Here is a 27,981-nt window from a genome sequence, read left to right on the forward strand (position 1 = left end):
GGATATCCTACTGAGGTAAAAGTGTGGCAAAGTAATTTGGTAAAATACAGGTTGCCTTATGGGATTGAAGGAGGTGCAGACAAGGGATGTTTGTGGAGCTTTTGTCTTCTTGCCTATAGTTCTTACTATTTCAGTTCTTAGATTTTTTAATGATGCGCCACTGAAAACTCAGAATGTGCACATAGAAATTAGACAAGAAAAAAAAAAATAACAGCAATTTTTCCACCATGCCAAAGGGTCCCAAGCCATTTTGCCACTGCCCAGGCCAAACCTCCTCCTGGAATGGATGTGGGCCCAGCCCCAGTGACTCACCGCACCCTGTGGGTGAGAGCAGGCTGCACTGCTGCGCGCTAACAGGCATTTACGGCCCCCTTGACCCTGTCAGTCCCCATAAATCCATACCTATTTGTGCTCTCATTTCACTCTATTTACTCTCCGGTAGGTCAGATATGAGATGCAGCGTTCATATCATGAACCTAGCATGAAACCAAAGTGGGGGGAATGAGTAACATCAAAATGGCTTTATTAACACAGCGGAGAAGAGAGTTCCTGTGGTGAAGCCAGCTGCCCTTGGAAAATAATCTCAAGTCTATTGCAGATTCCTTGTGCAGCTTCAGGCTTACCAGAAACTCTCCTTTTAGCTCAGTTTTGCTATCTATGAAATGAGTGTAAAGGAAAAAGATGCAATAAATGGCTAGTAAGTGCTTTTATATTAATATTTAATATTTGCCAGAGAACATTTCAGATGTGATTCTGGTGGTAATTCCTCAATACAGACTTCTTCTGTCTTTAAGGCCTTTTTTTATCTTCTCACTTTTCTCTAGGCAGAAGAGATCATGACTTCTGTCAAAGAGCAGGAGGCCGTCAGGAGGCTTATGGTTTTCCTGCAAGAATGGGACAGTGGTCACAAAGTTGCTCGAACCCGCATCCTGGACAGCTTCATCAAAAGCAATAACGGCAAGACAGAACCAGAGCTGGAGCTGGAATTCTCCCAGGGAGCCAGCTTGTTTCTGGCTCGCCTAACAGCGTGGCTCAGGATGACGTATCTGTTTCCTTGGAAAGCTGAAGGTGGCGCGTGGTAGGGGGATGGAGAGGAAGGGGATGTTCTCTACCAAAAAAATGTTCAAAGGATAAGTACAGAGATCCATATCTAGCTGCAGAGGAAAAAAAACAGCTATCTAAAGATGGAACTGAGGGAAAAGTCATGTAGTTTGACTCTCAGGAACCTAGAATTAGTGTTTTTTCTCCTGTTGGGGTGAGTGTGCTGCCTCTGCACGCCTTTGAGAGGAAGCTCCATGCTCCCTCTAACAAAGAGGGTACCCGGGTTCAGAGCTCCACATTGCCGGAGTTGCCAGGGGGACACCAAGATGGTCTGTCATTCTCTCCTTAGCTTTATCGAACAGCTACACGCACAGCACGTGCCTTGACAAGCTGCTCAAGTCTATTGGCATCTTCCTATCTGCTGCAGGCGGGTGAGTATAGAACGTATCTGCACGAGAGGTGCACACGAGGGTGGCAGGGTTCAGGAGAGAAAGAAAATAACAGGTCCTGGGCAGGCTTTTGGAAGGGCTGTTTAAGCATTTCACGCAGGGCAGGCCCCAACAAGGGCTGTGGCTTACTGTAAGTAGGATTTTCAAATGTTCCCAAAACCCAATCCACTGCTTGCCCATCACCAGAGCCACTGGGTCATTGGCACGGTGTGGGAGGAACGTGCTGGGAGCCCGAGTGCAGTGACGGGGCTTTCTGTGCCTGCCTTTCGGTATCTGAAATGAGCACAGGAGAAAACAGGAGCTGGTGACCCGCCGCAGAGCGTGCTGCTGGCGGGCATCTGCCACAGCCGTCCCAGCCGAGCCTCAGGCACCTCGTGTTCGGTGTCTGGGCACCAGGGCCCCGCTACAACGGGGCAGGAGGTGACAGATCCCAGCACTCCCACAGAGTGCTCGCTCAGGAAGATGGGCTCCAGGGCGGGTGACATTTTGGGCTTTGTTCCCCCATCCCTGCAGGCGCAGATACCTTATTGAATTTCTGGAGATCGGAGGTGTCGTGGTTCTCCTGGAAATGCTAGGGCTGAACCACCTGAAAGAAGAGGACAAAAGGGAGTCTGTCAGGCTGCTCCAGCTCGTCGCAAACGCTGGCAGGAAGTATAAGGAGCTCATTTGTGAGAGCTACGGTAGGCGCTGTGTCCGTCTGCGCTTTTTCCTAATTCAGGCGAGGATGTTCTCCGTGACCTCTGGCCCCCAGGGCTGCTCGCAGCGCTGCGCCCCTCCTTCCCCCCCACCTGCCGATGGCAGATTGCCGCGGCGTTCGTCTTGCTGGAGGGAGTTCAGAGTCCTGGCTATTGTGGAGTGCTTGCATTTCATCCCCTCTCTGGTTTTAATGAGCTCGCTTTCTTTACAGTGATTTCTTTTGATGTGATATTGCTGTCCTGCCGGTTGCAACTGCTACAGTTAAAATCACAAAACAGTTTCTATTCTTACCTGCAGCGTCTGCCTACCTCTGGAGGTGGGAGGGTTTCGTTCTTTTGAAAGAACCTTACAATATTTTTTTCCTCTTTTTTTTTTTCTCCTGGACGCTAGAAGCGAAACGCCATTCATTGCTCTGTAGTTGGGATTATGCCTCAGGCTGTCAGTGACTACGGGGTGATACCTGCTGTCGCAGCTTCCTCCCAGAGAGATGAAGCTGCAGGAGCAGCAGCGGGACCCTTAGCAGCACTGTTGGCATCTCCGTGCCGGGTTTGCTCCTTGTGTAAATGCCTGCAGAAGGGCTTTGGCCATCTCCTCCAGCTGACGGTTTGGCTGACCGCTTTTCCAGCTGGTGTCGTGGCTCCTGATAAGAACAAAGAACATTTTTCCTGGCTTCTGTTCCTCAAGCCACGCTTTGAGTGGGACATGATGCTGTGTTTTAGGGGAGGGGTCTGTCAGCAAAACTGCTGAGAAGCGTGACCTGCAGACTCATCCAGACATAATTTGGCCCCTCTTTCTCCGCACAGGGGTGCGATGCCTCGCCGAGTTGTTGGCCACCTCCACCTCAGCAGAGGCTCAAGAAGAAGCGCGGGTTCTGCTGGACTCCCTGGGCCGCGGCAATCCCAAGTACCAGAACCAAGTCTACAAAGGCCTCATCGCGGTGCTGCCGTGCGCCTCCCCGCGAGCCCAGCAGCTGGCTCTGCAGACGCTGGGGGCGATGCAGGTGGGTGGCAGGGGGTGACGGGCAGCGTTACCTTTCCCTGGCGCTCCCCCTGCCCCAGGCCAAGGGTGGGAACAGGGAAGGGCCGTGGCTGGGAGAGGGGCTGGTGCTCGGCTCCCCAGTGCTGGCTTCCCCCAGTTGACACTTCCTCCACTTCCTATCAGCGGAGGCTGCTGGCTCGGTACCCCCATACCCGCAGTGGGGTACGGCAGGCCATCTGAATGCAATGTCGTGGTTTCCTCTGCAGCACCCGCTGTGGGACGCCGGCCCCGTTCCCCTGTGGGTGCTCAAAGGACGCTTTGTGTCAGAGGGCAGGGCTCAGCCCCATTTCCCGACAGGATCAGGGGGCTGCACGGAGCCACCCCCGTGCCCGCAGCGTGACAGCCCGGAGCTGTCCCCTCACCCTGCCCCTGTCCCTGTCCCTGTCCCCGCAGGAGCTGGTGGGAGAGGCGCCCCCCGCGCTGGTGGAGCCCCTGCTGGCCCTGCTGGGCTCGGCGCACCTGGAGGTGCAGCACCAAGGTAGGACCGGGCCCGGGCGGCCGGGGGTGGCTCAGCGGGGCCGGGGGGCGCGGGGGATCTGAGCGGGACCGCTTGCCGCGCGCGCCTCATTAGCATGCACCTCATTTGCATACCCATGGTGCACCGCGCGGCGCCGCCCGCTCCGGTCCCGTTTCCGCAGCTCCCGCGGGGCCGCTCGGGGCCGGGAGCGGGGCCGGGGGGCGGGGAGGGGGGGGGGAGCGGGACCGGAGGGGTCCGGAGCGGGCGGGGGAGCGGCGCCGTGAGCTGGGGGGCGGCGGGCGGCGCTGGGCCCGGGCCGGGGGGGGGCGGTTGTTATACTCTGGTTTCTCTTCAGATCGTATAAATCTTTCGCCTTTTACTAAAGATTTCCGTGGAGAGGAACAAGCACGAGTGTGGTGGAATTTTTTGAGGCTCTGCTTCGGCAGAGCTGCCCTTACTTGGTCAAAAACAGAATGAGGTTAGGGTTTATGGGCTGAAGAGCTGCTCTAGGCCGTGTTTTCTGGTCCTATTGCTGGTTATCGGCAAGCAGAGGCCGCCCCCCAGCTTCCTATCAGGCACTTGTAGAGAGCAGCGAGGTGGCTCCGAGGTCCCCCCCGGGGAACGCCACCGGTGGCCGGCCGCCGGCTGGTTTCACTCCGTTCACCGCCACACTCTCGGCCCGGCCACCCTGCCGGTTGTTAACCCGGCACAGTTGTACCTGCCCAGGCCATGGGCTGCCAGCTGCTCCGGGAGCACACTGTGGCAGACCGTGCCAAAGGCCTTGCAGAAGGCTCGGCAGAGCACACCAGCAGCCTTTCCCCAGTCCCCCAGGCGGGTCACCCAGTCACAGGAGATGAGGTTGGTCAGGCAGGACTTTGCCTTTCATGACCCCATGCTGGCTGAGCCTGATCCCCCGCCAGTCCCGCAGACATTGCACGATTGCACTCCAGACGAGCTGTCCCAGCGCCCTTCCTGGTGGCAAGGTCAGGCCGACAGGCCTGCAGCCCCCCAAAGGCCCCTTGTTGTAGGATGGGCGTCACACTGGCTGATCAGACGTGGAGAAGGCGCGGAGAGCCTCGGCCTTTCCTTACCCTCGGCGGTCACCTTCCCCCTGCACCCAGTAAAGGCAGGAACAGGCACGAGAGGCGTGGAGTGCTTTGAGGATCCGTTTTTGGGGGAGCCGCCCCGGGTCGGTTACCGACAGAGGGTGGAGGGGGGCGGGCTGGGGGCGCCTCCGCGCCAAGGGGGTCCCAAGCCCCGCCCCCAGCCCGGCCCAAGCCCCGCCCCTCGCCGGAGGCCCCGCCCGCTTCCTCGCCGCCCGAGCCCTTAGGCCCCGCCCCTCAGGTCCCTTCTCATTTGCATACCCAGCGCGCCCCGCGGCAGCGCGGCGGCTCCCGGCCCCGTTTCCTCCGCCGCGGCCGCTCCCGGCGCCGTGCCGAGCCCTGCGGGGCGCGGGGCGACGGGCGGGGAGGGGCGGGGAGCGGCGCCGGGAGGGCGCGGAGCGGGCGGGGGGGCGGCGCCGTGAGCTGGGGGGCGGCGGGCGGCGCTGGGCCCGGGCCGGGTGGGTTCGGAAGTTATACTCTGGTTTCTCTTCAGATCGTATAAATCTTTCGCCTTTTACTAAAGATTTCCGTGGAGAGGAACAAGCACGAGTGTCGTGGAATTTTTTGAGGCTCTGTTTCGGCAGAGCTGCCCTTACTTGGTCAAAAACAGAATGGTTGCACTTATTGTATTTTAAAAAATCCAGGTGTTGCTGAGAGTGCCTTTTTTTTTTGTAGCCCTGCAGCTGCTGCCGGCTCTGATGCCCCTCCGTGTCCGCCCGGCCCTGCTGGCGGCGCTGGTGGCCGCGCTGACGCCGCCCGGGCAGACAGCGCTCGCCTCCCGCAGCGAGAGCACCGCAGGTAACAGTGCCCCCGGCTGGGGCTGCCCAGACCTTCAGAGATCTGCTGGTGGCAATTCCAGCCTGGCCCAGAGCGGGCTGCGGTGGCCTCTGCGGGTGCACCCTGCAGGGTACGCAGCCACAGTCCTGCCCTGAGGAGAAACCCTCTTTTCGTGGTACCGCCCCCCCCCCCCTTCTCACACCTCAGGACTGTTCCAAAGCATCGTTCTCACTTGGTTAATTTTCCTCCTGCAGACCCAAACGCGCTGTGCCCGAGGGAGCCGATGCTGGCGTACATTCAGCAGGCAGCTGCCGCAAAAGCCATCGGGTAAGAAAGTTTGGAGCAAACCCCACAGGAGCATGAAAAGGACTTTAGGGAAGCATCTTCCTTTGAACAGGAATGGACTGGGACACGTTCCTCCAGGGAGCTTTCCCCTCCGACACTGCTCTCTGGCTGAACACCCCAGCTCAGCCAAGCCCTGTTCTAGGCTGCTTGGAGATGAGCGTGTTCAGGGCAGAGCTGCTGCCTGAAGGCAGCAGTGCACAAACCCTCCCTGCTACTGACACTGGAGTGGGTTTTATTTTTTTTTTATTTATTTTTTATTTTTTTTTATGGGGAGATGTGGAATCCCTTCAGCTCCAGCCCTGTGTGCTGTCAAAATGGCCCCTTTATGGCTGGGCCTGGATGCAATGTCTGTGTCCTTCCACAGCACAGGGCTGAAGGGTGTTGTATTGATCAAGACCACCATATTCTCCACGTAGCTGGGAGCCACAAGTAATTAAACCTTATTTAACATCAGCTGCCTGGTGGAAGAATCTGCAGAATCCTCAAATTCAGCCATTTATGCTAAAGTTTGTGCATTCACTATGAATTTCTTGCAGTGTCCACAAGATAGTGCTATAAGAACACTTTTTCTACAAAAGTAGATGACGGGGAAAAAAAAAAAATCCAGCAAAGGCAGATGAGCTTAGTGGGTACAGAGAGACACTGGAGTGTCTTCCAGGGTCATGCTCACAGAAGCAATAACATTGGTGGTATTTCCATTTTGAGTCCTGGGTTCTTTATGGTCATGCAGGAAACATGGTAGAATTTAATACACACTAGGAAGTGCCTGACAATAATTAAACAATTGGTTCTCAGTGAGAACACGTTAGATAATTGACAATCCATGTACAGCCAAATGTTTATTTTTATTTTGTTTGCTTGTTTGTTTTCCTGTCTCCCGTCCATCATTGCCTCTAGGGCAAGGTAGAAACAGGAACATGTCATTTTTCCTCTGGGTTCACACCAGGTCCACACCAAGAGGGCCAGACCCAATTTGTTGTGTGCCCCTTCCCCTGTACAGGGTAGGGGCTGACGGCCTGTCTTATTGCAGCATTTTAGCCAAGGAGTCAGCAGAAGTGGCTGAAGAGCTGATCCAGCTGAAAGCGGTGCGTGGCCTGATGGTTGCTGTGGGGAACGTGGAACATGTGCCCAGCCAGAGACATGGCAGCATCTCCCTGAAGGTGAGTGTGATGGTACCTGGTGGAGGCCAGCATAACAGTCTCAGAGCACTTGAACAGAAAGGCTCCCTGCATTATAGGCTTTTTTTTTTTCTGAGCACAGCAGACACAGGCTTATTCACAAAGCTGGGAGTGGCACTTCCTTCAGGCAGTAGCTGTGCTTCCTGTCCCATATGCCAACCACTGAAAAGAGGGTGCTGAGAAGCCAGTGTTGGCCCTCACACATCTGCTCTACCCACCAGCTTGCCAGGAATAGAAAGCACAGAGCTCATGAGCTAAACAATGCAGTTTGCCCAGAGCTAGACACTAGCACAGAATTACAAGCAGGATATTTTGTTCTGCTGGTGCTGCATAAAGAGCTTTAACCACCTCAGCACAACTCTGTCTGTGTAAGTCACAGGTGATGACTGGGAAGAGGAAGGACCATGGTGTCAGTAGATAGGAAGGGGCTGAATGAGGGACAACTGAGAATCAGGCTACTCATGGTGAAAAGGGGGTTACAAACTGCTGTTCATCTGAGCAGGCACAGACAGCTCAGCAGGATGAATTCCCTTGTAACCACTCCACTGCAAACACCCTCCCTTCTCTTGTCAGTGAGCTGGCACTGGGGGACAACAGAGGGGAACAACATAAGGCTTGAGTAGGGGCCAAAAGTTCCCTCTTAGGTTTGTTCATGAAGTGCTGTCTAAAGTGCTGCTAAAGAAGGGGGCTTAGGGAATACCTGTCATGTAACATGGTGCGTGGATGATACAGCTCTAGATAACTTCCAACTCTGTTCTGTTGCAGTATTTTGTCCATACGTTTCCCTGTGTGGAAGAGCACATGAAGAAGGCAGTAGGGGACACACTTTTCCAGCTCTTCATGGTAAGCATGCCTTTCTTACAGGCTTTGAGCTCCAAGGGCCATTAGACTGTTTTGCACGAGTGTAGAGACCGGACTTCTCACAAAAAATCCAGTCTTGAATAAGATTCCAAAAAAGCCTCCCCTTTGAGAAGTGTTTACCTTCAGGCTGCATAACTGCTCTGACTCCTTGTTCTCTCAGACTCCTGCTAGGACTGTAACAGTGGGAACTTGGTGTCAGAATGAGGCACGAGGTGACCCGAGCTCTTCCAAACCAGGTCCCTCCTGAGTCTGGCTCCTGGGGTGGAGTACACAGTATGATGCAGGCAGAGGCCAGGTGCTACAAGTCATAACACCATCATGACCTCTTCCAGGACAGTCCTGAGACCTGGTACACAAAAATGGATCCAGCCCAGGCTGAAGAACTGGCCTCCAGTCTAGTGGACATCCCCAAAGACATGGCAAGGAAGCAGTCCACAGAAGGTATGTACAAAGCTGGAGTCAGTCACTTCTCCAGCAACACTCCCCCCTTACAATAATATTTATCACAAATTACTCACATTGTTGGAAAGCTGCTGAACATGTTATGTGGCACATTCTCCATTTCCCATATGGAAGATACACATGAAATAACAGCCTGGGGCTACCTTTGAAGCCTAACTAAACTCCATAGGTACAAAGGAGGCACAGGGCCCTTCCCATTTTCCTGCTACCAAAAGGGCAGAGCCACTCACTACAACCTGTTGGGCTTTGCTCAAGTACAGGAGACTGGTTTAGAGGCTCCCCCCCACTAGGCAAGATCTACCCAGCAGAATCTCGATTAAGAAACATTTATTTTAAATGATTTTTATGCAAACATTACAAGTGTAAAGACTTTTAAAAAAAAGCTTCCTCCAAGAGATCAGCCTCTCTCCACAACACCAACCAGTCTTTAGGAACAGTTAGACTTTAGCAAAAAATCAGTAAGAAATATTTTATAAGATAGAAGTTAATTAAATACAGGAACATTTATTTATCAAGTTTAAAATACTGATTTTTTACAGTTACATATAGTCCATTTTCTTCCTAGAAGAGACTTGCAAAAGTTTTGCAGTGTTTCAAACACACCTGGACCAAAAGGTATATGTACACCAGAAAGTTATACATGTGTATCTAGTTCTATCAGAGGAGACCACTGTCACTAACAAAGGACCAGATGTTAGACATACCTAGCACACACTCAGGCCCCCCCTCCCCAAGCCTTGCAGGCATGGTTTCTCGCAGGGTCTCTGCAGAGTCCCCTGATACCAGGCCATGAAGAGAGACGCTGCCATGTTCGCTGCCCTCAGGCTCACCGGACCTGCAGGCACCCTGCTGCATTTAAAATAGGAGTTACTCAAACCACTGACAAACATGCAAGAGATACAGAAGACTGCTTGTGAATCAGGTATTGCTGTATTTACTAAGGCCTGTGCTTTCTCATCTGCTTGCTGGCTTGCTCCTCCAGCTGCATGGCAACCGCCAGGGCATCCAACGTTTCTGTAATGGAAGACAGGATTAGCAGGGAGACTGACCTGAGGGCTGAGTTCTCCAGCCCAGCTGTTCCTCTCAACCCCTCAGCTGCTGCTATCTGCAAGGGCCCCAGAGACAAATGGACTGTGCAAAAACAGCTCAGCCAACATCAGATCCCCAACATCACATCATGCCTGATCTCACAAAGCTCGTCAGCTTTACAGTGGATAGATATTAAGGCCCAATATCCACGAAAACAGAAGTGGAAACAGTAGACATACCCCTGCAAATGCCTATGACATGGTATTGTGATCAATTTCTCAAGTCACTGCTTTCTGGGCAAGGCAAGAGATAAGCTATGTAACCAACAAATACAACAGACATCAACTCTTCTTAGTGGGTATAGCATTATTCTCAAGAGAGGGCAGTTTTATGTGGCATTGAAAAAGTGGAAGATACTTTTCAAAGTAAAGTTTTGGCTAGTACAGACGATAGGACATCTCAGGTCTGATGCTGTGATCACCTAGCAAAGTGCTCAGAACTATCAGCAGCGCAGAAGGACTGGGTGCTCAACACCACCACCACTCCCAAATAGATAAGCTGATGTTATTTCAGATCTTCGAGAGAAAAGAAGATTAGTGACAGTGCTATTCAGAAACTCTTGAGTAGGCACTATCTCAAGAAGCATTAACATACCTCTGACACTAAGGAAATTTCTTGAGCTCTCCTCTACGAAGTACTTAGCTCTGCCCACAAAGGTCTCAAGATCGTAGTCTGGTTGCTCTGCGATTCCCAAGAGGTAGTCAAGTTCAGTCGTCATTTTCTGTATTTACAAGAAAGACCATGAAGAGAAATCAGAGAAATCAACTTTCTGGAAGTTCAATGAGTTTCTTTGAATATGGCACAGCAAATCAGAGCTGAGCTTCGACAGAGCAGTATCGGTTGGTGCAAGCAGAGATTGCTAGCTGGAGGGGAGGGGGACTGGCTGGCCACAAGCACCAGAATTCCACGGTTTAACCAGTTGGGCAGGAAACCAGAGGGAAAAGCTGGCAGTGAGGAAAAGGTAACACCATTGACAGCATCTTGCATTACAGCCCACAGCCTACCCAGTAGCACTCAGCTCAGACAAGGCAAGCTCCCGTCAACATAGAGAAGGCAGCTTGGGCTGGGCTTGCCTCTTCCACCTACCTGTCTCAGTTCTCTAAGTTGTTCTACAACCTTCTCCTCCCGTTCACCAATCTGAATCACAGCCTCACGGAAATTGAACATGTGGGGAGACATATCTTCCTCCTCATCCTTGGAGAGCTGCAAGAAACAGCCCAAGTAAGAACAGCAGGTTGTTTCCAGCTTTAACATTTGTTCAGCCCACTGCCCACACATACATTGTGTTGAAGACCTGAGCTTTCTCCACTGATCTCCGTTTCCTCGTTCTCAATCTCCATGTGATTCTGTGTTTCACCACCTCCATTATGAGGGCTGAGCTCTTTCACTCTGCAACAAGAAGATTCACCACTCAGTCTTTCAGCAATTTCAGAGCGACAGCATCACAAAACAGCTACTGCAATCAGTCAGTGCTCAGCATTGACTTCATTGACTAATGAAGTCAAAAACATTTGACTTCATTAAAAAATCCACATTACCACACCTGGAACGAGCTTTCGTGGACAAACTCCAGAGGACTGTGGGAAGGGAAGCTGAGAGATGTGTCTCTATGTCCAGCCTAGCCACAACAATTTAGGACCTCTCCTGGAGAGAAGTGTTCCAAGTACACAATACTAATTGCCAGCAAAGCCTTTCGCACACACAGGCTATATTCCACATGTCAGCCTGGTTTGTCATGACCAACTAAGAAGACTTAGTATGGAAAGAAAAGGAATAAGGCTGATCCCCACCTCTCCCATTGAGGCCCTCCATGCCAGAATAGGCCTATAAGGATAAAAATCCTATCTGATGACATGGAGCTAGAGGTAGAGGTCAGGCATCAGCTAGGTACTTCGTTCTAGTTACTAGTGTCAGCTTCATATTTCCAGCGAGTTCCAGCTTACACACCCCGTTTATAGCTTGAACTTGCCTTGTGCACTAGCTAAGAATCCAGTGGGTACAACTGAAGACTAGCATCTTACTGAAGCACGCCATAAGCCAGATGTTGCATTCTGTCCTGTACTTTCAGGTGATTAGGAATGACTATCCACCAGAAAAAAGCCTTCAATCCGGAACAAAATCTGGAAACCTGTCAAGATCCCTAGTGCTCCTGAATGCTTGTGGCTTGAATTAGCAGACATCCTTTCAGAGCCTGGAAAGGAGAGGACCGAGCAGCCTTTTGTGAACCAAATGATGGAAAGCTACCAAATCTGAAGTGTGGAAATGTCATCTTGTTAACGTATGACAGAAATCATAGGCTCTGCAGCCACAGCACACAGATCCACACAACACAGCATCAGCAACAAAAAATTCAAGTGCCACTGACCCTAGTGAAGGAGGGAAAGGCTTAGCTGTTAAAACACTCTCCCTGTAGCTGTAGAGTCTGCCTGTCCCTTTTCACTTGTCACCTCACCAGAGAGGTGTAAGGGCACGTAAAGGCTCACTGCTCTGCACAGTAGTTCCAGGTTTCAGACCCCCTTGTGAATCTTGAGTCTCAGTCCCTACAAGTCTTTTGTGCACTGCAGGTACCCAAAGCCCAACCATGGGGCATTCAAAATCCACGCTCACACCATTTGCTGCAAGGCACCCAAGTTCTCCAGATTCTTTAGATTTCGCCCAGTCTCTGAAGTGTCATACCCTATTAGCTTCTATTAAAGTCCATCAAAAACAGCTACTGTCCTTCCACATCATTTGTAGGATCATGTCAGGGAAACATTCTTAGCACGCACATAGGGGACCCTGCATAGAATACTGCAAAAAGTAAAGGTCATGGATGTAACCATTCAGGATGCACTGCTAACAGGGTAAACTCCCTACAAAAAACAAGGTGATCTGAAGTCTTACATAAGACACTCCTCTGAGTAAAGGAGACAGTTACGGTTTTACACAAACTCTATTACCCCCCCACAGAAACACAAAACCACACCCATGACAGTTTCTGAAGACAGCTTTAAGATTATTCGGTCCCAGCAAATGGAACCTCCAAATTGTCACCACGGACAATGACACCAAGAGAACTTTTGATCAGTGTAAAAGCAGCCAAAACACATTCTGCAACAAGAGCAGAATGCCCAGGCCAGAAAGGCCATTACCTGTCAGCGTATCTCAGTGTGTTTAAGGTGTACTCGCATGAACTCATGCCTGGAGAAATCATTGCTATCTGCAAACAGAACAGAAAGCCACAGTGAGTCCTACGTCTGCCTTTTGCTCACGTTAATGGCACTGCAGATCCCACCAGGCAGCTGTGAGATGTTAGGGAAAAGGATCAGAGTGTTAAGATGTTGTCAAGTCTGTTTTTCTTTATGGTTCCTGCGGGACATGTGAGCGACTCTGTATCCAGCACCCTGTGGTGCTGTGCCTCCCACAGGAAGCAAAGCCTTTTGAGCACACTCCAGGTTCTACTGTAGATCCACTGTATGAAAGTGGCTTCTGCTGCCCTGTTCCTACTGGGGCTGGATCAGAGCTCGCCGGTTGTTGGTCTCAGTTGCAGTGGGTGAGTTGAGGAGAAAAACTGCAAGACTTTTTTGCAGAGAACTGAAGCTTTGTGACTTCCAAGTCCCCTCCCCTTAGAAAGGGAGCATGCAGCTATCTGGACAAATTGCAGAGATCACAAGCAGTGAGTGAGTTCAGCTGTGCCATGCACATACTCACCATACAGGTTCTTGAGTTAACTCCTATGAAAGAGTCTCTTAGCACCTGGGTCAGCTTGCTTTCCCGGAAAGGGGTATGAGATTTGTTCTGGCCTAAAGCTCGGATACATTCCTAAGAAAAGACAAGTCATGAATGCAACATTTGCATCTTTTCTCAAACAGCTCTGCAAACTACAGCCATCAACTACTAGTAAACCCAAGAGGCTGGAGAATGGTCATCTCCATTGCTCTGTATGTGCTTCATAGCCTTTTAAATAGACTCCACATATTTGACTGTCACAAGATACATGGTATATCCAGCATACATTTAATAAAAACTTGAATGAAGCTTGAAATGGGTGTATGACAAAACTACACTGCCCTCCTGGAAACACTGTAAATGGAAGCATACACATCATTTTCATGGTTATTAAAATACAAACCTAAGATCCCTTTAGCTGTTCTTTTCCCTTGCACTGGAAAGAAACGGAGCAGATAACCCCAGAGTTAAACAATCCATGTGTTGAGTAGTACCATTTGCTCCTTGAGCTATAGCTCACCTTCAAAGCTAGCAAGCTTTTATTGATTTCTGCACCTTCCATTCGTGTCTGCCTGTCAGCACTAGATGTGTCCGCACCCCTCTCATTTCCTGCCAGATCCACCAAGGAAAATTTGCCAAGCAGCTTCCCTCTTCGGCGTAGTATGATTTGGAAGCAGGCATGTGACCGTGAAGAGCTAGCATTTGCAAAGGTTTGTCCAGATGTCCTACAACAGATAAGCAAAGAAGTGTTAGAACTGTGTCACAGAAGACTGAGGTCCTGACAGCACTAGAGCTGCAGCCATTCAGTTAAGTTGTTTAACCCACACATTAATAACTTAAGATTGCATGAATTAAAGAATCACTTCTAATATCAAGCTGCCTGGCTCAACTCAACCAGCCTGCTCTAGAATATTTTTCTGACTGCTAATACCTTATATGCATTTGAAGCTGGAAGAAATACCTTCAGCACAGCATCTTCCTGCCACAGAGCAGACCACGTGTCATTCTCTTAATGCATCTGCTATCACACTGTAAGCTCCGCCAAGCTTCCTCCACTAAACAGCATTAGCTGTGCTAGCACATTACACTCATGGTAAATCCCTTTTCCCCAGCCAAGCTGGCTTGCTGGTTAACCTCTTGCACCTGCCCTGTCACTGCAAGAGACTGGAGTCTGATGTGCCATAAACCTCACTGTGACCTTCATCATTCGTACCCTGCAAGGGCTGGCAGGTTTGCTGTCCCACCCACAACATCCCTGCTCCTAAGGGAAGATGGAAGGAGGATGTCCTTAAATATTGCTGGGGGAGGCAGGAGCCTGAAGTGTTAGACAGTTCTTGGCTGAAATGTCATTCCGCTGTGCATGCTTTTTTGGCTAAATGAGCTTTCAGGATACACATGCAATGTAATACAGCAGCCAAGGAGTTCTCATTTGCCAAGTAATATTTCCCCAACAGCTGCACCTTATTAGACAGGTAAGACTTGCTGATACAGAATTTAGCCCCTGATTAAAGACAAGCCAGTACAACAGCAGAGATACCCCAACTGCAGCCAGCCTCCCAAGATGAGCAGCCAAGCCTACAGCTGTCCCTCAGCACCTTTTCTCAGGGATTCTTTAGAGAAGATCCCCAGGTGACATGCAGCATTTTTGCTGCTACTGGAACAACTCATCTGGCCTGCAGTTAAAACTGAGTACTTTTGCAGCTATAGCTTGATACCAGCTGCTCTTCCTTGATCTTACAAGCCCACAGGGAACTACATAAGTTCCTGCAAACTACTTCTAGGAAGCAGGCATTCAGTTTTGGCACCAGGGCAGCCATCTCCTCAGCTGAGCGGTTTCTCTCTTCTGGAGAGATGTGAGGACATGCAGCCACTATGAAAGGAAGGCTAAACCCACCTCTGCCAGTCCTTTATTCTGTAACCCTCTTGTTTTCATGCAGAGGTGTGGATCAGTGCCTGTCTGTTACTGGGTACAACAGGCTCCTCTTTGAAATCTCCAAGCCCTGGGCTACAGTCACCACATTTTTTGCAGATACAGAGGTACAACAGGACATGGACTTTTCTTATTGTTTTAAGCAATCAAACCTGCATGCACTGCCCATCTCAATCATTCTGATGACATCTTCAGCACAACTGACTTGTCTCTCTTGAAGGCCAACCACCTGGACCTGCTGCTTGCCATCCTCCAGGACTCGAAGCTTTGCCTTCTTATTCAAGAGATCAAACACCTATATTCAGGCAACAAAACCAAGGCAATCTGAAAAACTCTCATTGAGAAAGAGACTTGACACTATAAAGACAGCACAGACTAAGTAGAGAACTATATAGGAACAACACATGTAACGTAGTCTTCCAATTCAATTCCAAACATGCCAAGAACAATAGAGTACATAGAACTATCAAAACTACTAAGTTTCATTCCTCTACTTATGAAATATGCAGTCAAAGTAGTCATGCCAGGATTTTTTTTATATATATTTTTTTGTTTTTAAAAAAATCTTACCTTTCCGTTGTATATTTCAAAGAAAGTCACGTAGACTTCCAGGTCCTGACTCCTGTACCTGGGCTGGTTTAGAAGAAGGAAGACATCTTGTGCTGGTGAGGAAAGACAGAAGTTTACTTAACTACATTAAAACACGTTCCTAGCTGCTACTTGAACTGCTTTTGAATATTGCATAGCCATAATGTAGCGCTTCTGGCAGCTGAATGATAGCTATCTCAAACAAATGCTTGGTTTCTACTGTTAATATTACTTGCAGACAGCAATGCTAACTGATCCAGTAAGATCAGTAGAAGCAAATACTATCCCCCTTGCTGGTCTGGGAGAAAATTATGACCTGCTATTGCTTTGGACAGGTTTGCAAGAGTCAAGCATTTGTTTGAAGCTCTTCCTGTGGAGAATCTAGAAGACACCTCTCTGAGCATCAGCATTGCTGCTAGAGACAATATACCAGATTAGCTGGCCCTTTGTTTGAATCGAGTTCAGTCTCTCACAAATAGACTTCACACTTGGATCTGAAAAGAAGACTTTCCTTCAGAGCCAGTCATAACTGATTCAGAGACTAGCAAAGAGTTGCTTGTTTCAACTGCCTTGCTACACAGATAGTTTCACAAAATGCTTTTCTGTAGGGGAAGTACAGGAGTCAGGGTTCATGGTGCTTTCTAGGAATTATATCAAGGAGGGGTTTACAAAATATTCTCAGAAATGGGTGCTTGTGTGCGCTTTTTTTGCATCTAGTGCTTAAATGAAAAAATAAATCATTCGTATGCTTTCTGTATAAAAAGCTTTATACCAGAAGTGGGTAGTGTTCTGTTGCATTCAAGTCAGGCTATTTCCAAGCACCATCCTTAGGCTGAGACAAAAGCAAAGCAGAACTCAAAATTAAATGTTTCAGCCTTAAATGTTTCAGCCCAGCAAACGTCAAATTAGAAGATCTGTCACCTATCTCAAAAGCAAATATTTTCTGACAAGTGATAAATAGCAGGTGGATCTAGAAAACTAGATGTTGGATGGAAAATACAGTTTATGAAACTGAATGGGCTGCCCAGGGAAGTGGTTGAGTCACCATCCCTGGAGGTCTTAAAAAGACGTTTAGATGTTGAGCTTAGTGATCTGGTTTAGTGAAGGACTTGTTAGTGTTAGGTCAGAGGTTGGACTAGGTGATCTTGGAGGTCTCTTCCAACCTAGGCGATTCTGTGAAAAACTAATCCCACCTCCTGCAACAAACACCACAACTTATTAATGAAAACTTATGTATCTTTTCCCAGAAGAAAAATCAAAGTATCCATACCAAAACAAACCTTATCTATTTAAGAAAAACATGCACAAATTTGATTTTTCATATCTAAAGAATCAACTTACATGCAAAAGCATATATGCCCTTAGAGGCATTCTGTGCTCTCCCGGAGAAGTCTCCACCCATAGTCTGCGAAGAGAAAAGGCCGTCAAAAGTGAGATATGGCACGAGCAAGTCAGGCTACCTGATTTTAGTACTGAGAACATACTGGGAAGTTATCGTGTATATGATAACTGATGTCAGTGAGGTGATTACAACAGTACAATTAAAGTTAGTTTTCTACTTCCCTATCAGTTCAGAGAGGAGATTTGGATTATGCAAAGTGTCAGCTAAATGCCTGTAAGGCTCTGCAGTGATAACTACTTCACAGGAATTCAGTGCAGTTATTCCTCCTAGGGGAAATGCAAGTGCAACTGAATAGCCTCTGGCCAGAGCAAAGACTCATTTGTTTGGAAATAAGTTTAATACTGTTTTCACTGTGACTTTCAAAAACTCACGTGTGATATCAAAATGAATCGACCTTGTGCACCAAGCTTCTTCCTGTACCTTCTTTGACAGATACCTTTAATCCTCCCAGAATTTGTACTTGGTGCTATCTCAGTGAATTGCTTTACCATTTTTTACATGAAACTAAATCATTTAAAACACAACTCAATCCCACGATATATTCTCAATCTACCCGAGTTTAATATGCAGCATTCCAGTCTCAAGGTGCAGCTATTGACCTTGCACTACTTCTGTGCCCTAGGATCAAGAAGGGGAAGTAATTAAGAAATTTGAATGCCTCACAGCTGAATGATGCTCTGATGAGCAGGTTTGTGTGCACATTTTAGTGCAATGAAGATGCCTATATGCCTATATCCAAATCTCTACAGTGCTTCCTTTTGGGTTACTGGAGGAGATAAACAGTTGACTACATAATAGTGGCAGGAGAACCTAGCCTAAGCTTTGCCTCTAACACTTGAATGACAGCACCTGTCTTATTTAAGCTGGTTAGCTAGCCAACTCCAGTCCACATCACCTTGGTCTGACATAAAGGCTTCTTGCAGAGCAAGAAGACAATGGATTTGGCTCCACTATCATAGTGTAAAGGAAGAGAATTTCCATTTTCCTTCCCTTTAGTTTCTAGAAGAGGAAAAAGACAACCCAGTTGCTGAAAATTTAGAGCGTAACACCTCTTAGGCAGACAACAATCTCCAGTTCTCTTGAAACTGCAGGTGGTGGGCTGGAAGGGGTGCTTAGAAAGTGAACACAGTAATTTCCACCACTTCACAATACCAGATCATTTAAGTGTTCATGTGCAATAAGAAGCATTTTCTTACATAACCACTAAGGTCTTTGGAATGTCTCCAAACTCAAAATACAATACAGACAATAGCCTTTGTCTCACACGTACGCTAATAGCCCTACTTTGCAGAGTTGGGGCAGCAACAGCAGTTCAAGGCAAGTGATAGTTATGGCTCTGTCACTAACATGTCAGGATATCCTTGGTTCTGAGTCTTTAAAAATCAACTATGGGATAGTTTTAGCATGACTTTACTCACAACTTCAGAGGAAAACCACTAATACTTCTAACTACAGAAATACAGAAAAAGAGGATTAACAACTGAAACTATTATCTTTTTAAGAAAATAAAGCAAGATTTGAGCTCCTTTTACAATCCTGTAACATCAAGGAACTTCAACATACTTTAGATAAAGCTAGAAAATTTGATACTTTGGAGAAAAACTTACATGTGTCTTGCCACTGCCTGTCTGGCCATATGCAAAACATGTCGCCTTTCCACCCTCAAAGATGGTCTGTACAAGAGGCCTAGCAGTGAACCTGGATATTCAGAAGGTAAAAGACAGTTAAGTTAAGCAGTTCACATCCTGCTTTAGCTTCTTTAGGAAAACTGATAATTTCCTAAGGATGTCCTTTTATTTGCAAGGCCACGCCAAAACTGAGCTTTGGACTTCTCAGTCCTTTGGTTTCCTCCAAAAAGGAATTTTCATATTTATTTCAGGTAGCAGTTTCTTCCAACTAGGCTGTCATCTAGCCATAGCTCAGTGCTATCTTGAAAATCATTCCAAATGAGAGGAAAGCATTACCTGTATACCATTTCATTAGAAGCCAGTTCATCAAATGAGAAGTCAAATCTGAATGCTTGGGTGTCAAGGTATTTTGTTAGATCCACTTTCTGCTTTGGCTCATGGACCAGCAGGACACATTTGCTTGGAACAGTAATCACATCACATTCCTTTTTGAGAAGTTCTGTTGATGGAAGAGACCCTCAGATTTAACATGAATAAACAAAGTCAAACTGCTCCAAAGTCAGATCTGCTTTGTCAGAACACTCACCTTGTTTATTTAGAGGGCGCTTTCTGACACAGACACAAATCCTATGTTCTTCTATCTAAAAGAAAATTAGGAAAACAAGTAATAATTATTTCCTAATTACACCTACTGAGTATCCCAGAGAAAGGTTCCATGCTCCCTCACGTTGACTTTTCAACACACTGATGAGTTTCCTCTGGTACTGATCAGGAGGAGACCTGCTCATGGAGGAGTGTAAGTCTTAAAGTCCATTGAATGCACAAACAACACTATGAACAATTTACTTCTGGGTAGCATTCCCAACATATCACACAGAAATGCTCCTATGCTAAAGAAAGTGTCACAAATATTCTGCTTTAGGTTCAATAACGTGTTCAGTTCTTGGCCAGCTGTCCAGCAAGATCTGTGATCTTATTACCTCAACTAGGGTCAAATTCAGGTAAATTATTATTTTAATTTACCTCTGGAGGTTTTTTTGACCTGAAGTTCTTCACTGGTGCAGTAAGTTTAGCTATTTGTGCAGCACAGCCGCACATCAGTTGGGTTTAAAAAGTGCCTGTTCCATTGGTTGAAGCAGGTAGTAGATGACAAGCTCATCCCTGTCATGCAGCAACATTTATACAAACAGCTGACTCAGCTCTGTCGGATGCTGGTACACGAACTACCTCATGTTCTATGCTAGTCAGCAGCTACTCATGTTTGAACTTAAATGCTGTCATTTTTTCACTGACTATAGCAAGGCTTTTGCTAGACAAAGACTACTTGTTCTCAGGTATTAAACAATGCCACCTCCGTAATTGCTGAGGGTCTCTGCTGAACCTGCTTTTTGTAGTTTGACCTCTACTTTTGCTCTTTCACTTTTTGACCTACTCTAAAATTACTCAATATACAACTTACACATCTAACACTGTTACAGGGCACTAGTCTGTTTTAACTTATTTATACCTCTACCTACAAACCAAACTGCTATGTAATAGGCTCTGCCATTTACGAACTCTGAAAACTACTGATGTTACACACAAAGCATTGCATGATAATTTTCAGAGTGCAAACTCTTCGCTAGTGCCATATGCAAAGTAATGCAAGGCAGCTTAGCCCTAAATAGGAGAGATAAGTGACCTTACATTTACCACTGGGTGCCCTCAGGATCACAATATGCTCAGAGGATTTCCCAAGAGCTGTGATGCACTAATTTGCTCATCTGCTAAAACCATCAGTACAAAATAAAGAAGTCGAAGTGTCTGTGTGCTGCACTCAGCAGCCTCAGTATTTACTTACTGGGTCAGTTATAGATAATGGCTGGCAGTCTAAAGTTGCTCTGAATTCCTTGATCATCCGTGCAAACTCCCAGTTTGGACAACTGCTGTCATATTCCTGCGTGAGAAAACATAGGCATGAAGGTAATTAACCCATAACAGAAAAAAAGCCCCAGAGCACACCAAACACAACCAACTACATAGATAGAAAAAGTATTCACTCAAAGGCCACAAATTCAGAACATTCTGAAACTAGAATCAATCCATCCTTTGGCATAAACTTAAGAACAAAGTCTGTCCAAAATACATTTTGGTTTCAACTACCAGGTTGTACTACCTAATAGAATTTCCCCTTATTGGGGGTAGAGTACTCTACCTGTGCACGTTTCGTCCTGATTTCACTAATTTGAGCTCTCTTTTCTTCTCTCTTGTTTTTCATTTTCTCCATCTCTTTCACAATGTTAGATCTTCTCCGAACTAGATAAAATGAAAACACTTCCTTGGAATAAATTTTCACCTTATGTTTTAAACATGTTTTACAAAGCTGTCAAGGTTACTGACAGACTAGCCTAAGTGGTACAGGAAATAGTCATCTTCAGAAGAATGGTTGTTAATATTTCAGCACTTCCTTCCCGAAGCAGATCTACCTATCAGAAGCTGGTTAGCATGTCACACCATCACTAAGGGCAGCATTTCTGAGGAGACAACCACTCTTACAGAATGATGTATTTATAATAAAAATACTTAAGATATTTAGTCTTGCTGCCAAAGCCACCCTTTCAAAGCATTAGTCTAGGACTACACAAAGAAGCAATCACAGTGATGCACTTCTGACTGGTGAGCCAGTTCTTACCCACCGCTCCCAGGTACCTGGGCTCGCTGAAGGGTTCATTCTAGCAGAAAGCAGATGATCCTCTGAATTTCCATTTGTCAATGGGGGTTCTGGAGCGCAGCTCAGCCTACTAGTCTTGGTTCGGCCAGCTGCAGAAAGAAGCCACACCAAAGACAATAACTGGAACCCAAAGATCAAGAACATTTTGTAATTTGCAAATCCTCACAGACCACAGCTATTCCTCAACTCCAATTCCGGATCAGGAGGGAGAACTTGCTAAAATATATGTGCAAATTTTTTTTAATCCTTCACCAATCAAACTTTTATTAAAAAGCTACAAATCAGTGCCACACCAACTAGGCAAGAAGTTAATATCAAGCCTCTTATTTGAATGTCTTTGCAAAACTTAATATGCAAGGAATGCCCACAGCTATTCATGGGGTAGATCTGGTAAAGATAAAAAAAACTACAGATCCATTATTCAGGCAGGCTAAAGTTCTTACTTTAGCCAACTGGTATAGGTAGAGCTACAACCAGTATAGCTGGAGCCTGCTGTCAGCACTATTAAGGCACTTTGCTTCCCACTCTAGCCCCGCAAATGCCACTTTATGCTGGTATGCAGATACCACATGCACCACAAGCACAGCTGCAGCTCTTGTTAACAAAGTACACCATCCTTCAACAACATAGTTTCCAAAGTCCTTTGAGAACCCCTTCAGGCAGAAGCCCTGGATGTTTACATAGTGGCAGAACTCTGCCTCTCTCATTTAATATATGAAGGGGTAGGGGTTGCTCTTCCTCCTAGATTTGCAGTTTACCTAATTAAATACATAAGAAGCAACGTGCTTTGTATTAACAATTCTCTGGGTTCTTTTTCCACTCACCAGGAACTGACAAATTGTTTCTTGTTTGTGTAGAAGTGCAGGGATCCACCCCCATCTCATTTTCCTGCAGGCTGCACTGAGGTTCCGTGATGACAGACATCCTGGAGCGGCCACGCATAGCTTCGGAAAAACGAATTCAAGTTCAGCATCATGCATCAGACACTCCGACGTTTGCAAGTAATCATTTACTCCAAGAAGTGCAGGTTGTGCTTAAAAGAACCATTTTCAGATCTCTGATGCATTACCAAAGCCTAGGATAAAGCACTGCTGGAAAGGTAGGTGGGTGAGAAGTGACCACTACAGAAAAGCACACAGTTCGTTCCAGATTTGCAGCTTCAGTGAATTTCTTTCCAGATATCACTAAGGATTCACTAGTATGGCAGTTCTGGAACCTTGATACCTAGGAAGGAGGCAGTTACAACTCAGGGAACTGGGAAATCCTCTGAAGTCTCACACTCACAGGGCTACGAATTAACTGTGATGGTGACAGTATGAAAACCAAGGCTATACCACTAATTTTGCTATACAGAGTGGGTTATCTAGGGAAGCTCTAAGGAAAAGTCAGGATAAAAAAATTTATTTCTTATGCCTTCCACATCCAAAGGGAAAACTGGTCATGAGCCAGATCATGCCCACCATTACAACATCCAAACACAGATGGTGTGTGTGGTGCATAGCTTGATGACACTAAATTCAGCTACAAGACAGACTACCTATAATTGCAACAGAAAATCTTCAAAAAAGGGCCCTTCTGTAGGCAGTCTCCATTGCCTCATACCTAGTTACAGTTCTTTCACTGAGACAAATCACTCACCCAGGAAGCTTAGCAGGTGACAGGAACATACACCTCAATAGGTTTGTAAAGAAAGCAAGTCTGATATGAAAAAATAGAAGTGTGATATGAAAGCCAGAACTACTCTCACCTCCAGCAATCGCAAGAATTTATCCAGAATTAATCACTACGATTTGAAAGGAAGTTAGATTTGTTTCACATCAAGGGTGAATTTCAATTCTGGATCAAATTCCTCACAACTGTGCCCACAAAATTCAGTGCTCATGTGTTAACTTTTTACCTGGATTCTTCTGCTCAGGTGCAGAGACATTAGGTGCCATTGACGCAACTTTAGGAAAAGAAAGAATCCATTTCATTATACACAGAGATAGTATTTCGTTCCTTTTGCCACACATGCCCAGACACCTGATCTCATCACAAACTCAGCAGCACTTTCTGCAAACAACAGTGCTCCTAGACAGGAATATTAACTGCAGGATTTGCTGCGTCTAGATGGGTTTGATTCAGATTGTTCTTGTGCACAAGGATATACAAAATCCTCTAAAGTTCTTACTGCTTCAGAGAACTTAGTATCTGTTTCTGAATTCATTCTGAAAGCACTGCTGCTGCTTTACCTCACTTTCCTGAGAGAGATGGAGACAGACGCCTCCTGATCTTCTTTAATTTGCTTTGCCTAAGAACTGAAACCTGAAGCCAACATTACCTTTTTGATTGGTGCAGCACAGAGTTTGCTACAGGACACATATAGCCCGTGAGTGTCAGGGAGTAACCGCAATAATAGATAATATCTGATGAATGCTGAAGTCACTGCTTCCCTCTTGTACTCTGAGCAAGTCTTCAGGGACAAGACCGCCAGTAGCAAAGGCAACAGGCATGTCAGATTTGCCATTAGATTCCGTACTTCAGGGAAGCAGCGACCTCTGTAAGGACATTTTTCCATCAGCCAATGACTGGATTAAAACACCTTTATTTTTCTATCTGGCTATCCAGCTCCATCAACCAGGTCTGTCTAGAGATAATCACTACTTTACCACATCATTTTTCTTGCCGATCCACAAAATCTGTGGAGAATTCTCTGCATTTGAAGAAGATCAGAAAAACTTTTGACATATTAAGCTTCTTGGACTGTTCCTGCCTCTCAGATACAAGGGGATTTGTAGATTTGTTGTCTTTTGATTCCAGTTTCCCTGTCTTGCAGCACATACAACAAAAAAGGCCAGACAAATGCAACCATTCACAGCTCATGTAAAAGGGTAAGTTCTGTCCAGCTATGTACATTAAGAGTTATTAAATCTGCAACCCTTCGACCTCAACATCACTTGAGTACATTACAAATAGACCTTTAATGCTGTCACTTGCAACTCAAAAGCAAGAGTCAACTAAAAAGATAAAAAGGTTAAAAAAAACGTGGGAGTTTCCTAATTCCCAGCACCTCAAGAAAAACAACTCCTTAGCAATCCCACACTTTCACATCTGTCTCCTCTTCTGGCTCTGCTCAAAACACTGTACTGACACTAAGTCACTGAGCTATGGCACACCAGCTTGCATTTTGGCTGCCTAGTCTGAAATGTGTCCAGGAATAAAGCTCATGTTATTGTCTACGGGGACTATTTGAAGAGGAGACATCCATTTGACACTGCTATTTCTTCCTTGCCCTTTCCATTCTCATTTTGACACCTTTTTGTCTTAATAACTGTCACTTACCTTTTGTTGTTTGTGGCATTTGCAAAATCCCATACAAAACTTTAAACCTCACTGCAGCAGGAACTTCCTAGTGACATTTAAAGCAGTGTCAAGGAATAACTACAGCAATACTGAAGAAAAGGGCAACGTGTCAACAAACCTGAGCTCACAGGAACAGGAGGGCAATTTGTTGGCAGAAGTTCTGCACTCAGGACTCGAGAGTGTTGGTATGAACAGGTATGCTCTTTTTAGCATTGCCTGAACAAGCAGCGTTATGAGGCACTAAACTGGAATAACATGGCTACAATGGAGGGTCACCACTGTTTTGAAGAGGAAAGGAAATATTTTCTCACCTTCCCGTGGAGCAGGAATTTTTGAAAGGGTTGTTCTACGCTTCTGTTTCTGGAAAACAATGAGTGCTGTTAGTCACCACAGTAAGCCATAAATACCTAGCACAGCACTACAAAACAACGTTAATACAAGAAGGATTTCTGACCAAAGTCTAACAGTGAGACAGAACACAAAGCATGAGGTCTCTGACTTGTAAGGCTGACAGTATCATTTATAAAAAGATCTGGTCTAAAGCATGCTGCTGCTGACACGTTAGTACCTTTGGAGAGACTAAAACGCTTACCTGTACAGTTACATTCTCTTGCAAAGGGAGGTTCTCTTTCACATCTGCAGCATGTAGTTCCTCTGTTAACTCAGGATTTATTGTTATCACATCATCAATCTCAATCTGCAAGAGCAAAGGTAAAATATTGCTGCTACCACCTACAGCAGTTTTTTACATGTTGATTTTCAGTACAGGCAAACAAACCTGACTGACTGCTTGCCAAATATTAAGTTAAAGTAGCCTTCTAGCTTCAAGGTGCAAGGCAATAGTTCATATTCCATTTGAAGAGTCTCATATGTCCAATTGCACTAGAAGAAATGAGCAAGTTATGCCATTTACCCTCATCTGCCAAACACCGCGCAGCTCTGCAGGTGCCATAGAAGACTTCTGAGGAGATAGGCAAAGCACATTTGGCATCAACTGCTTTAATCTCTTACAGCTAATCTTAGTAAATCTCCATGACTTCTGTGCTAGGAGAGCATTAAGAGTTTACTGCGTGACTGCGCTTACTGAAATAAACTTCAGAGAGCTACTTAAACCTTGGAAACAAGGGATTCAGCATTTAATCCGAAAGTCAATTCACCTGCATTTTCTCCGGCAATTGCAAGTGATTTTACCTAGGACCAGCTGCCACCTCCTGCCTGACCTTCCAGTGAAGTCATAATCCTGCCTCCTCAGCATTCCGCAGCACCCAGACGCAGGGCAGCGACCATGGGGCAGGCGGCCAAGGGCAGGCACGAGCACAAAAGGCACCACCTCGCTTGTTTCAGTTTTGCCAAACCTAACCCTGCAGAAGAGCTTGAAAGCACGTATACACAAAAATAACTCTGGTGTCACAGCAGCTTGCACTGGAATTCACCTAACGTCAAAGCAATAATACAAGCACCACTTGAAGTTATCCAGTTCTCAATTAAATTTTAGCTTACTTTGATAAAAGAAGGGTCCATATAAAAAAGAGCAAAAACCACTCACACCCCTGGAGATACCATATTCTAACATAAGAGAAATAAACTTTAAGACTTGATTTATATAAAGTCTGTATGTATCTAATCAGAAAAATTAATTACCTCAGAAGTAAGTGTATGTGGACAGTATTGTAAACACTAGCAGCATGTAAGAACAGCCTCTTCGGAGACCCTGTAATACCTACATTCCCAGAGAAACTGCCAAGAACAGCATGTTTGCTCATTCACCAAAGGAGAATTTAAGCATCAGGCTTTCAGTACAACCTCAATCACGCCAGGGAAACACGGCGGTTCCACCAGCAGGGCCCCACACACCCTTTTCTCTACGCTGAACTGGGACATTTTGGACTAGCACTGGCCAAGAGCGATTCAAATCCAGCAGTGCCGTTGTTACCTGGACTCTAGCCCAAAACCGTGGTTAGCTCCTTGTCTGTTCTGAGACATTGCTCCGCACAAGGTTCTTGTTACAGAGAAAGAAAAGTCAGTAACTTTAAGGAGGAGATAGGGTTCCCTGAGAAGGAAGGCACAGTGGAATCAGAGAGCAGGGCACTAGAGATACAGCTGGAGGCCTCTCAGTACGTTGTGCCCCAGAGAAAGGGGGATGAAGCTGCGTCACAGTTAAGACTTCAAGGGCTGTCTTGTGGAGGTTACAAATCCCTCCAGGTCCACCAGGGCTAGTGTTATAACACCAGGCTATAAACAATACACACCAAAGTATCAAACAATAACATGTTTATCGTACAGCTACAGAGTCTTCAGGAAAGCTCGAAGGGCATTGCCAGAGGCACCAAAAGCCGACAGATAACCACAGAGCTGGGAAAACCAGGGCTGTGGGGGCACTGAAAGCCACCCACCAGCAGCACGGTGAGCAGCCCCCGGTACCCTGCAAGGCCAGGAGCCCTCTTGGCGCTGCCCAGCTGCGGTCACAGCATCCCCACCTTTTGTGTACCTTACCTGGGGGTGTTTATTTACAGATAACCCCCAAAATCAGCACAGGGCAGCTGGGTTATCTGTAACAGCCTGGGAGAAGCATTACGCATCCAAGGGCAGAGACAGCACCGCAGGAGCCGGCTGCGGCTGAGACGCACGGGGACGTTTTTGAGGTAAAGAACGAGAAACCCCACGCAGCAACGCGGGGCCCGGCCTCACCTCCTTGCCCTTGACGGTGCCCCCCTCGGACCACTCCACCGACACCAGGGACCTCTCCACGTTCACCGTCCTCACCGTCGCCTTGTGGATCAGGCCTGGAAGAGAGCACGGTCACCCCCACGGTCACCCCACGGTCACCCCCCTCACACCCCCCCGCTCACCCCCCCCCCCCCCCCCCGCACCGTTGCTGCGCTGGATATTGACGACGCGGCCGGGGCAGACGTGCCGGTACAGCCGGGGGTCCATGGTGCTGGCGGTGAGGACAGCGAGAGGCAGGCCCGCCCAACCGCCGCCGATTTAAACGCCGCGCGCCCGGCGTGCCGCGGGGCCTACCGGGAGGCGGCGTGCCGCGGGACTACAATTCCCAGCGTGCTCCGCGCGCGGCAGGGCACGACGGGAGGTGTAGTTCGGCAGCGGCGGGTGGGGGGGGATCTGCGCGTGCGCAGTGAGCCCTCTGTAGCGCAGGGACGAGCTGCGGAAGTGTAAGCG

The 27,981-nt window shown here is 47.1% G+C and overlaps 2 protein-coding genes, 1 long non-coding RNA gene and 2 other non-coding genes across 10 annotated transcripts; 3 read left to right on the plus strand and 2 right to left on the minus strand.

Moving 5' to 3' along the window:
• Nucleotides 1-747: 747 nt before the first annotated feature.
• Nucleotides 748-2,995, minus strand: LOC136791405 (uncharacterized). The gene is made up of 3 exons (XR_010833377.1): nucleotides 2,647-2,995; nucleotides 2,014-2,076; nucleotides 748-884 (listed from the first exon to the last, which is right to left on the minus strand). It is a non-coding gene; the product is annotated as an uncharacterized lncRNA (long non-coding RNA).
• ARMH1 (armadillo like helical domain containing 1) lies at nucleotides 837-13,188 on the plus strand. Of its 2 annotated transcripts, none has more exons than XM_067001758.1 (11): nucleotides 837-1,042; nucleotides 1,404-1,472; nucleotides 2,004-2,170; nucleotides 2,990-3,186; nucleotides 3,618-3,702; nucleotides 5,460-5,582; nucleotides 5,816-5,888; nucleotides 6,937-7,066; nucleotides 7,850-7,927; nucleotides 8,278-8,386; nucleotides 11,565-13,188. In XM_067001758.1, exons 1-11 carry the CDS (start codon nucleotides 837-839, stop codon nucleotides 11,570-11,572), a joined length of 1,245 nt encoding a protein of 414 aa, XP_066857859.1. In that variant the 3' UTR covers nucleotides 11,573-13,188. The 2 variants fall into 2 exon arrangements, with proteins under 2 accessions (XP_066857859.1, XP_066857858.1); XM_067001757.1 differs by lacking the exon at nucleotides 11,565-13,188 and adding an exon at nucleotides 9,390-9,525.
• Nucleotides 4,017-4,131, plus strand: LOC136791421 (U5 spliceosomal RNA). The gene has a single exon (XR_010833431.1). It is a non-coding gene; the product is annotated as a U5 spliceosomal RNA (small nuclear RNA).
• On the plus strand, nucleotides 5,258-5,372 carry LOC136791418 (U5 spliceosomal RNA). The gene has a single exon (XR_010833428.1). It is a non-coding gene; the product is annotated as a U5 spliceosomal RNA (small nuclear RNA).
• Nucleotides 8,720-27,899, minus strand: KIF2C (kinesin family member 2C). 5 transcript variants are annotated; one of them, XM_048059263.2, is made up of 22 exons: nucleotides 27,675-27,898; nucleotides 27,493-27,587; nucleotides 25,397-25,501; nucleotides 25,116-25,164; nucleotides 23,360-23,407; nucleotides 22,287-22,406; nucleotides 21,441-21,551; nucleotides 20,947-21,047; nucleotides 20,593-20,688; nucleotides 19,339-19,393; nucleotides 19,089-19,251; nucleotides 18,732-18,822; nucleotides 17,064-17,127; nucleotides 15,705-15,796; nucleotides 15,287-15,429; nucleotides 13,725-13,929; nucleotides 13,187-13,297; nucleotides 12,628-12,695; nucleotides 10,777-10,885; nucleotides 10,583-10,699; nucleotides 10,091-10,217; nucleotides 8,720-9,421 (listed from the first exon to the last, which is right to left on the minus strand). In XM_048059263.2, the coding sequence occupies exons 1-22, from the start codon at nucleotides 27,736-27,738 to the stop codon at nucleotides 9,345-9,347; spliced, it is 2,211 nt and encodes a 736-aa protein (XP_047915220.1). In that variant the 5' UTR covers nucleotides 27,739-27,898; the 3' UTR covers nucleotides 8,720-9,344. The 5 variants fall into 5 exon arrangements, with proteins under 5 accessions (XP_047915220.1, XP_047915221.1, XP_013031832.1 ...); XM_048059265.2 differs by lacking the exon at nucleotides 8,720-9,421 and adding an exon at nucleotides 9,880-10,011 and having other exon boundaries at nucleotides 27,675-27,899; XM_048059264.2 differs by lacking the exon at nucleotides 23,360-23,407.
• Between the last annotated feature and the right edge of the window lie 82 nt (nucleotides 27,900-27,981).

Source organism: Anser cygnoides, chromosome 8 (genome assembly GCF_040182565.1).
Source record: "Anser cygnoides isolate HZ-2024a breed goose chromosome 8, Taihu_goose_T2T_genome, whole genome shotgun sequence".
In the NCBI taxonomy this organism is placed as follows: Eukaryota; Metazoa; Chordata; class Aves; order Anseriformes; family Anatidae; genus Anser; species Anser cygnoides.